General features: G+C 36.8%; 1 protein-coding gene across 1 annotated transcript; it reads left to right on the forward strand.

The window, feature by feature from the left end:
* Nucleotides 1-3,911: 3,911 nt before the first annotated feature.
* LOC104104244 (plant intracellular Ras-group-related LRR protein 9-like) lies at nucleotides 3,912-11,178 on the forward strand. The gene is made up of 3 exons (XM_009612270.4): nucleotides 3,912-4,823; nucleotides 9,910-10,076; nucleotides 10,182-11,178. The coding sequence occupies exons 1-3, from the start codon at nucleotides 4,083-4,085 to the stop codon at nucleotides 10,828-10,830; spliced, it is 1,557 nt and encodes a 518-aa protein (XP_009610565.1). The 5' UTR covers nucleotides 3,912-4,082; the 3' UTR covers nucleotides 10,831-11,178.
* Nucleotides 11,179-11,425: the final 247 nt, after the last annotated feature.

The following is an 11,425-nucleotide window of genomic DNA, read 5'->3' on the forward strand; positions in this document are numbered from 1 at the left end:
AATAAGAATCTAGCTAACAATAAAAAGATAAGAAACTAACAATATACTAATATAATACTATAGAAAGAATAGAGAATCCTCCACCCCACACTTAAAAGAGTGCAGTGTCCTCAATGCACAAATAAAGTAAAAATAACAAGGGTGGATAAGAAACTCCCTGAAAGACCAAAAGCCGAAGCAATAGCAGCTCACGTGATACTCAGACTTCTCCCATGGATGGTCTTTTGTGCGGGTACCTCACACTAGTTCCAACCATCTAGATCGCTTTTGCACGCTTCCAGTGACTTTTCTTCCTATGCTCATAATCCTACAAAACAAAACAACATTACAAAAATAATAAAATAAACAAAAATAAATAAAGCAGTAAAGTTGGGTTGCCTCCCAACAAATGCCTAATTTAATATAGCGGCACGACGTGAACCGCTTTTTGCCTCCACCTCGAACTTATGAATTGAGCCCCTAACATGGCATCTAGTCTGCGGCTATGCTCCAGTGGTGGGGCTACAACGATAACCAGGCCAAGTAATAAATTTTTCACTCTACACTTCTCGGCCTTTAGATAAGGAATGCAATTTTTGCTTTTTGGCACAACAAATTCAAGAATATAGGCACTCTCATCCTCACCCTTTGACCCCCTATAGGCTCAGATGGCTCGATTACTATCTTACTATCTAAACACAATGTGAAAAAATGATTGGAATGAGGTCTAATGTGCCCTAACTCATGAATTGTACTACTATTTACATCCTCATATATACACACACTCAAGTCTCCCAAAGTAATGTTATCTATTCCCTCATATGACTCTAGAGCATTCTTCTCAACATTGGCATCCTCAAGAAAAACATGGTCTAATGATTGGTATTCTCGTTTTAGCTCCTCAATTTGGTCTAGAAGATTTTTTTCAGCTTCACACAACTCATCATTAAATTGTTGGCCATTACACGCATCAATCTTTTCATTCAAATTTGCATCCAAGTTATGCACAGCCAAGCCAAAATTATCAATTTTATGTGCAAGATCATCTCTCTCCTTAGATCAATCATTCACCAACGTTGTCAGAAGACAACGTCGTTCCGCATATTCCCTTAATCGAGAATATTCGTTCCAATACCAACCCTTACTCCCATATTCAAATTCAAATTTCCAAGAGTTCAGGTCATGACAAGCCCAAAATGACAAGTCATATAAGTCTTCCGTCAACCAAGAGTCTTCATCAATAACCTTACCTCCATATATTTCATCCCCAGATGTCATGGTGAAAGAACTAGAAACACACTAATAGAAAAATTAAATAAAATAAATAAAAAATACTAACTAAAATAAAATAATAAAAAAAACATGAATAGATAAAAAAATGTCTAATCTAGAAAAATAGCAAATTTCTAAGTCCCCGGCAACGGCGCCAAAAACTTGTTGCGACCAAACACACTCACGCAAGTATACGCGGTCGTCAAGTAATAAAGTGACTAAAAGTCGGATGTCGAACCCACGAGGACTTATGATTAACTATTAACTAAATTAGACTATCCTAATTATCTAAACAAGAATTAAACCTAAAAATATTTTATTCTAAACTAATTAAATAAAAAAATATAAATAATAAACTTTGAACAGAGAAAGAGCAGATTTTTATGATATCAATGTAATGAAAACGATCTAGGGTTATGGGCTATCTAACAATCCTATTGTATTCTTCAATTGAATTGACCGACTAATTTATCTAGCTTATTGGTTGACAGGGTTAATATTGCTCATAAGAATCTGTCGAGTTCTTACTCGCCTATTCAAGCTAACCTAATACCTATATGTCTATGGAGTTAGAATCAACAAGAACGCATTTATAATTCCTGTAAATCAACCAAGCAAGGCAATTAGGTATATGTCTATCCTAACCACGAATCCGTTCCCCGATGCCCGAGTTCAAGAACTTGCTCTAATCAATCCTATATGCAATCTAGAATTCTCACTTTCGAGTTCAATTCTAGATTCGTAGATAGTATTCAATTGGTGATCAAGCAATTAAATAATTAAGCGTAAGATTGAATAAATAAACTAATATGATAAATCAAGAAGGCAAAATCAATATCAGAATAATAATATTTATGAAAGAACCACAACCCTAGAATGTAAAGTTTAGCTCCACATAGACATGGTAGCCAAACAACAAATCATACAAAGAAACATAAAAATTACTAAGTTTGGTGGGGGAAAGATGGAACTTGATGAATTCCGGCCTCCACGGCGGCTCTGTGCTTGTGTTTTTTCTCTCAAAACGTCCTCTTTTTCAAAAATAGGTTTAGGTTGCCTTTTATATGAGTTGGGGGCGTCTAGGGGTCGAAATAACCGAGTCCTAGTCGAAAAAGGATACTTTCCCGTCTTGAGCGTACAGGGCAGCGTGGGGCGCTGGCCCTGACACTCAAATATTTTGGCTACTGTAAATTGCGCCATAGCCAACGCCCCACGCTGGCTGTGGCCCTCAAATTTTAGTTTTTGGCTTTTCTTCCCAATTTCGCTCCAATTTGTGCCATTTTCGTCCCAAATTGCATCCGAATGATTCCTACACATAGAAATACCACAATTTAGCACAAATTATTATATTATACATCTCAAATCTTCGAGACATGAGCAAAATGTGAGGCAATATACATCAAAATATGCATACATTAAGCCAATTATCATGTATACCAAAATGTATCACAAATTTATTTCTCTTTTTTCGTGTATATCAAAAATTTATTTTCCTTTTTTGTATATCAAAAACTTATTTTCGCTCTTTGTATATCTCAGTATATAACACATAATTTCTTGTGGATATGCACAAACATATGTGCTAGAGATATATTAATATACAAGATGAGAATTAAAATTATTTTTTAACCTTAAAAAAAGGGAAGAAAAAAAAGAGAGGATGAATCCACCCATCAAAAAGGATTGACCCAAAACGGATGATACATGTGCATATACGTGTAAGTATATATATGTATTTTGTTTATTTGCAACCTGACATGTCTAATAAATCTCAAAGTTCATAACAAAAAAGTGATTGAGGCCCCATGAGAGTGGTTTTGATATTGCAATGAGGCGAAGGAGGTTAGGGTGTACTACTATTTTCTCATGTGGAAACAAGATGCACCTGAGTCAATTATCTTGTCATTTTTTGATGACCAAAAAAAAAAAAAGATGCACCTGAGTCATGACAGGAAATGAATATGTAAGTAGCTTTTTATGAAATTTGGCTATACAATATCAATTTTTTTGGGTTGTCTTTGCCAAAAGTAATCTAAGACAAAATATTTATCATTTCCTAATATATATTGTCACCCGTATTAATTTCCCATTATAATTGTAACTAAGCTTACCAAAATGACATTGTTTTCCGTCTTTCTCATTCCATGTTAAATAAAAATGATAAGCTTTTTCGATGTATCTATGCCAAAATGATATTGTGTATTAAGATCAATTAGTTTATGTATATGTATTTGATATTAAACTTCTTGGCTTCTTCGCATATTTATATTAAAAAAATAATTTAAACTCCCATGGTGGACTACTATCTTTAGTAAATACCAAAATAATTATAAATCAAGTGCTTATAAATCAAAATGGGATTAAAAGTTATAAGTTGGTCACCAAATTCATGACTTTTCCGTTTATAATTTTTTGTTTGACCAATCATTTTATTGTACTAGTCTTAGAGTACGCGCACTGCGCGTGTACCCCTATCTCAATATATAGCTTTTTCAAAAAATAATCACATACTTATTATATTAAAATCTTTGTTTGAGTCATAAGTATAAATTGATTTGATTTTGGTTTTAATAAAAAATAAAAAATTGATTTGGGGAGAGGGGGGGGGGGGGGGGGCAGAGCCAAAATAACAGCCGACTCAACACTGTACAAAAACGGTTATCATGCCATTAGTTCGTTAGCCTGCTCCCCCCTGCTCTGCTCTCTTCTTAACATACACTCACACTCTGTAGATTAGTATCCATTTGATAAGAATCCAAATGAACGAAGTATAGACAATCCACCTCAATTTGCTTAAAATTGAGAGTTTATTGTTCTTGCAATCAGTAACCATGGATCCAAGCCCTAGCAATTTCCCAATTCTCTCCTATGTCATGGCTAAGCTCCCCAGCATCGGCCCCAAACGACCCACCGCCGATGACTTTGACATCGAACAGCCGCCGCCGCATCCTCCGCAGTCGCAAGAACCTCATTTCGACCTTGCTCAGCGAATGCCGCATCTCACTGATCCCAAAGTCGTTTCCGCAATGCGACTTGCCGTTGCCGAAGTCGCTCAAACCCGATCCGTGCTCAAAACTCTAGGTGAACGCCCCGATCACGAGATTGTCGATACTGCAAAGATGAAACTCGCAGAAATTGAAGCCAATTTGTCCAAACATCACGACGACGAGGTTGTTTTATCTCCGCTATCACCGGATGCGAAGGAGGATGAGTCCGTAAAGGCAGCGGAGAAGGAGAAAGAGGAGTATAAGGCGTTAATATCATTGGATGAGTTACATGAGGCGTATGAGAAGATGTTGAAGGAAGCAGAGGAGAAGTTGCAGAGGATTTATGAGGCTGCTGTTGCTGGTGATAACGTGGCAGCAGCAGCAGCTGATGAGGAGGTGACAAATGAGAAGGGTTTTGGAGTCGAACAGGAAGTAAATGAGGAAGTGGTTGGGATTTTACATGAGGCGTTGGGGAAAGGTGTAGAGAAGATTGATTTATCTGGTCGGATGTTGAGGTTGTTGCCAGAAGCTTTTGGGAAGATTCGTTCTTTAATCATACTGAATTTGTCAAATAATCAACTTCAGGTAAGCTGTAAGTTGAATTCAAAAAGCCTAATTTTTGAATTTAACATGTCTATCATTCTAGCTATGATTTAATTGCTGTTGAACTTATTAGTCAGCATTAAACGCCATATTACTCCTTCCTTTCCAATTTATATGATTGTGTTTAACTTGGCATGAAGTTAGGATTTTTTTTTTGAAGGCTGTTAGTATATTTATTTTAAACTTATGTATAATATTACTTCCTCCATTTCATTTTATACATCGAGCAATATTTGATTGGACCGGGTTTAGAAAAGAAAGACTTTTAACATATACCAAAATATCCTTAGAACTTGCAATCTTGAACATACCATGACATTTTTGTGGTTGTAAAAGCATGTTATTAAGCATAAAATAGAAAATTTTAAAATAAAGAATCTTCAAGTATATTGCCCCAGGGCTTTGGACTTGTGATGTGTTAGGCGCACGTCAGGGGTTCAGACCCTGCTGCAAATAAAAGCCTAGTATTTAGCAGAGACGGGTAGAAGGGCTGGCCAGTGGCCATTATCCACCCTTGCGCCTCTCAAATATATAAAGATGTCATTCTTTTTGTAACAAACTAAATTTTTTGAAATGTTAAAAAGTGGAATGAGTGATGTAAATTGCAACAGAGAGAGTACTTGATATGGAGTATATTAAACTCTTACAAATATTACTGTAAGATAGATGTATCGAGGGTGGACAAGGGGTGACGTAGTTTGGTGAGTTTAGAGTTGTTGCAGTTGTGCATTCGTCTGTTATTTCTTTGTGGGTTTTGACGTCACTGTGCTCTGCTTATCTGGAAAAGAAGCCAAAATGCCAAATAAGGTGGTATATACATTTTGAAGTTGTGCCCTGCTTAAAGTGAAAATATGGTTACAATATTTACGTATGGGTTGATATTGCAGCTTTCTGAGTCTTGTTCCATTGTTTATTCAATGGAAAGACTCAACCAGCACATATCAGAATTCCTTGCCCTGATTCTTATCAGTACCTCCCCAATTCTTTAGTCCCTTAGGGTTGCCTAGTAAGCCTTGAAGAGTATGTGTGCCTGGCTTCTATAGTAACAATATACACAGTTGTGCAGCTCGAAATATCCAGACCCTATCTTTCTTAAAAACAATAGATTTAAAATAGTTCTCCACTCTTGTGGTTTCTACCATGATGGACAGTGACATATTTTGTTTGAAGGTTGAAAATACCCATTTAATATGTTTTAAGTCTATGAAAGGTGTATAGAAATGTAGACTCTAGTCATTGCTCGGAAATGATGTAAAGGAGAAAGGAGACTGCAAGGGTTTCTGATCCACCATATTAATATCTCGTATCCCAACCCTGGAGTCTGGCCAAGATTTGTGGTCACACTGATTGAGGCTCACCTGTTTAAAAGATTAAAATATCCGTTACATAAAAGTACACATTCAAAACGGTCTTATCTCCAAATTAAAAGCTCCTATCTCATTCATAAATAACAAAATTCAGGAGGTGCAGATTATAGATCACTTTCCTTCATGGTTTCTTAAACATCCATAAGTATTTCCTTTTCTCTGAGTCCTCAAATAGCCGTCTAATTGCTCTTGAGTAAGTCCAAGTGCATAACTCATGCAGAGTTATGCCAGAAGTCAGAACCATTGATTCCATCCAACCCTTGTCTCCAAATTAATAGCTCCTATCTCATTCATAAAAAAACAAAATTCAGGAGGTGCAGATTATACATCACTTTCCTTCACGGTCTGTTAAACCTCCATAAGTGTTTCCTTTTCTCTGAGTCCTCAAATAGCCGTCTAATTGCTCTTGAGTTAGTCCAAGTGCATAACTCATGCAGAGTTATGCCAGAAGTCAGAACCATTGATTCCATCCAACCCTTGTCTCCAAATTAATAGCTCCGATCTCATTCATAAAAAAACAAAATTCAGGAGGTGCAGATTATACATCACTTTCCTTCACGGTCTGTTAAACCTCCATAAGTGTTTCCTTTTCTCTGAGTCCTCAAATAGCCGTCTAATTGCTCTTGAGTAAGTCCAAGTGCATAACTCATGCAGAGTTATGCCAGAAGTCAGAAACATTGATTCCATCCAACCCTTTTCTTTTATTTTCTTTGTGTATGCCTCCACCATTTGGTGTCTGTGTACATGTATCATGTGTACATGCATGCGTGTGAATAGACTTGAGCTTCATTGAGTTCAATTTAAGCTAGTTAGAAAATGTTTACAGTCTTAGAACAGATATATCAATCAAAGCATGTGCCAAAGAAATTACGTGTATATAACTACCGGCTAGATTGTTCTCAAATATACATACTTTCCTGCCAATCTTAAACCTGGAAAAGGTTTTTTATATCAAAAAAAAAAACATAAAAACCTGGAAAAGGATGTATTGTTTGGACATAGTAATGAACAATCGATGTGTAACAGCGTCTGGGATCTTGTAAACTGTGGGGTGGCAAATGGGCGGGTTGGGCTGAATTTGGGTGGGTCAAGATGGGTTAGGTCAATAAATGGGTCATTGCCCAACCCAGCCCAAAGTGTACTTGGGTTAAGATGGGCTAAACAATGGGTCATAGCGCAACCCGCCCAATTTGACCCATGTTTTAGAACCATGCTCATCTTGCATAAATAAAGCTAGGTGTATAAAAGGTAAATAAATACTATTAGTATTTTGAGAATCAAAATATATTTTCTTAAATAACAAATTAGTATTTAAAATGTGTAAGTTGAAAAATATTTTGCGGGTTGGGTGGGTGGTACAGAAAAACGAAAAAACAAAAAATTGAAAATACAAAAAAAAATAAAAAAATTGCGAGGGGTGGGGGTGGTGCAGAAAAATGGATGGTGCAGAAAAAAAATTTCAAACTACTTTGTGCAACCAAACAGTGGAAAATGGGAAAACATTTTCCGCAAAATATTTTCCGTCATACCAAACACACCCTAAAACTTAAATATCTTGATTCTCATTTTTAAACTAGATACAAAAACTAATGATGTGACAACTAAGTAAATTTCTAGATAAGTTGGGTTGAGATCCCTTTGTTTTGGGGTGAGTTTCATGGGTTGTATTTGGGCTACTTCATGGGTGGCTATAAAAAATAATGGGTTAACTTGGGCTCAGCACAAATAGACCCATAAGCTAAAATGTTTGTAGCCCAACCTATTAATCTCTGGGCGGGTTGGATGGGTTTGGGCTCAAATTGCCGCCCCTAAGTCTGTGATACTGCTATCTGCAGACCGAGCTGTGACCCCTATGCTGGTACTTCCGTATTAAATGTTATATTTGCAAGACTTTTTTGTTCTTCATTGACTTCAACAAAGGCTAAACAAAAATTGCTTTGAATCTTAGTATAAATCTAATAAGAAGCATGAGCGTGAGAAAGTAACATAGGTCTCCAAGCTTTATTGTTTAGATAATGCAGTCATTGACATGATAATAATGAACAATGGATGTCTCCCAGCTTTTAGAATATTTGAAACTATATTACTACAAACAGACCTGTGACCCCGATTATTGGTGGATCCATATCAAATGCTTAATTTGGTATTTTCTTTCCAAACCCAGACTCATTGGGAACCTGAGGGAGTTTGTAGCTTATTAAGTTCAATAAAATCAATCAATCAAGTGATTAGAATTCTATTGAAAGCGGGCATCCATGGGGTGCAGAAAAGTAAAAGAAGGTGAAGAGCTCATACACAAAATTTAAGGAGCTAATAGATCCAAACAATAATTTGCATCATAGTTACACTGATAAAATAAATCAAGACATCTAGGCTTTGCCCACAGGGCTTTTGTCGAGTGGTACGAACATAGGGTGTGATGTGTGGGTTAGGCACACGTCACTGGGTCAAACCTTGTCGCAGACAAAAGCCTGGTATTTAATTGGATAAGGGTAGAGGAGTGAGCTCCTTATCCACCGAGTTCCATACTGTCGCCACTAGCCATCGGGATTTCTCGGCTATAAAAAAGAAAGTAGACATCCAGCCTTCAGGGTAGAGAAGAAGTTGCAGCTCCTTCAAACATCTTTGATTTCTGCCCCTCCACAATCTCCATAGAAACAGGTCGATAGCATTTCTGGCATATCTATTTGGTGGATTTTCCAACTTCCCAATGACCAAATCTGGCATAGGTTATCTTCGGTGGTTACGGCTTCCACCGTTGAAGCAGGCCGCTGTTGTTGGCACTTTGATCTTCCAAATTAGCCTAGATGAGTTAATTGTGAATTGTCCTCTGTTCCTCCTTCCCCATTTTTGTCTTGCTGTCCCTTTTTATGTTCAATGTCACTTGCTCATCATGTGCAAAAATAATCTATTGGGGCAAATCTTTCAGCCAAAAGTATGAGCTGAAGATATTACGTGGGTATTCCAGTTCACATGCTTTCTTACCTATAATAAACATGCTAACCATGTATTCGTTCCAGTTCACATTCTTTTGTGCCAACAATAAACATCTAGTGAACTGTCTCACTGTAGACAGAGCCATGACCTCTAATTTGTTGGTCCATCCATATCAAATGTTTAATTTTATATTGTTTTCTTACCATACTAAGAAGCGGTGAGTTCGTAATTTTGATTAGTTCTTTAATGCCAAAAATTTAACTTAAATATTTACCTAGTACTTATAGAACTTTAAGCACCTAGATATTTTTCTTAAAACGATCATTGATTTTAAACTACCCAGGAGATAGAATTATGAAAACTAAGAGCACAACCATACTTGGCAATTGGCATTTATATTAGTAGTAAATTTTGAGTTGTTACCATTCTCAAAAAAAGAATTAGTAGTAAATTTTTATATAGACAAACTAAAGGGAGCTCTTGTTCATCCAAGTTTTCTACACTTATATGTATCATACATTTTTATGTCAAGGAGAGGGAAAGAAAACAGACGAGAGAGCAAGAACAAGGAGCCTGCAGCTATGGTATTGATAGACTTTGATACACTAACAAAATGCAGTGTCACATTGCTTCTTTGATGAGACTGCCAATATGATGATTTATTCTCCTACTTGAATCCTCTTCATGTTCCTTCTACTGTTTATAGTATTAACCCTCCTTTTGATTTCTGATAATTGTTTGCCTCTAACATTGTCGGGGGACAGGTAATTCCTGATTCAATTGCTGGTTTGGAAAATCTTGAGGAGCTTCATCTAGCTTCTAATATTTTGGAGTCATTGCCAGATTCCATTGGCTTGTTGTTTAGTTTGAAAATCTTAGATGTCTCTGGAAATAAGCTTATTGCAGTTCCGGATAGCATTTCCCATTGCAGGTAACTCTAATTCAGAAATGAGTTATTTACTACCTCTCCCCCAGATCACAGAGATAACATTAATCTTTTCAATCCTCTTTGACTACTAACATTGAGTGGTTTCAGGTCATTGGTGGAGTTGGATGCAAGCTTCAACCAGCTTTCTTACTTGCCAACAAACATTGGGTATGAACTAGTGAATCTGAAAAGGCTTTCAGTTTCCTTCAACAAGCTCCGTTCCCTACCCAGTTCTATTGGTGAGATGAAGTCCCTGCGCATACTAGATTTGCACTTCAATGAACTTCATGGACTTCCACGTTCAATTGGGAACTTGACAAATCTTGAGATCCTCAACCTGAGCAGCAATTTCAATGATCTAACTGAACTTCCTGACAGAATCGGTGACTTGACAAATTTAAAAGAACTTGATCTGAGCAACAACCAGATCCATGAATTGCCTGATACATTTGGCCGGCTTGACAACCTGACTAAGCTTAACTTGGACCAAAACCCTCTTGTGATACCTCCAAAGGAGGTTGTAAATGGAGGGGCTGAAGTTGTAAAAGCTTTTATGATTAAGCGACGGCTCGATGTACTGATGGAAGAAGAGCGACAAAACATGGAGGAAGAGGAGGAACAGACGTTGACCAGTTTACTTACACGAAGTACCTCCTGGTTGAGTGGTGTTGTTTCAAATGTTTCTGGAACTGTTGCAGAGTATTTGGGTGGCGTAAGAAAGTTAGATCCAGACCATTATCTCAACCAGCAGTTGTGAGTCTTTTGAGATCACATTCTCATTGTTAAAACCTTTTAGATGTCATGCTTTTCATACGATGATTGACGTTATGGCTCATAGTTGCCAGTTGCATCCCTCCCCTCCCGTTGACTTGGTACTTTGTTTCAGTTTTATGTGCGAGGATAAGTGAAGAATGGTGGTCTTTTTTAGTGTGGTTCCTAGAAAATGTCCCTAACTTTTGAATTTTGACATGCTAGAAAAACGGTGTTCAATTTTTGGGATAATAATAGGAAGCTGTTCTTTGTTTTGCTCTGTAGAATTTCAGTGGCTTAGTTGTAGGAATGATCTAATTCAAATTCTGATGTTTACTTGAGAATTTTCTTTTCCTATTCATGATATCAACTAATTTCTCCTTTTATATATGAAATACTAGGTACAGGGTCATCGTAGTGAATCACCTCCTTCTCATTATATCATCTTCTTTTAACTAATAATTAATTATAGTCAATTTCAAGTTACATGCCATTTTATATATCATAATTTTTATGTAAATCAATGATGAAACAAAGTTTCGGTGCTATGTGTTTCAACATTTCACGTTTCACTTGGCAAGCTTAAATATATTGTTCGAGGA

Source organism: Nicotiana tomentosiformis, chromosome 10 (genome assembly GCF_000390325.3).
Source record: "Nicotiana tomentosiformis chromosome 10, ASM39032v3, whole genome shotgun sequence".
Classification (NCBI taxonomy): Eukaryota; Viridiplantae; Streptophyta; class Magnoliopsida; order Solanales; family Solanaceae; genus Nicotiana; species Nicotiana tomentosiformis.

Excerpts from the sequence above, each read along its gene's own strand:
- LOC104104244 (XM_009612270.4), top strand. The coding sequence starts at position 4,083 with ATGGATCCAAGCCCTAGCAATTTCCCAATTCTCTCCTATGTCATGGCT. Across the intron at positions 4,824-9,909 it reads TGTCAAATAATCAACTTCAG|GTAATTCCTGATTCAATTGC; the intron begins GTAAGCTGTAAG and ends GTCGGGGGACAG. Across the intron at positions 10,077-10,181 it reads GATAGCATTTCCCATTGCAG|GTCATTGGTGGAGTTGGATG; the intron begins GTAACTCTAATT and ends GAGTGGTTTCAG.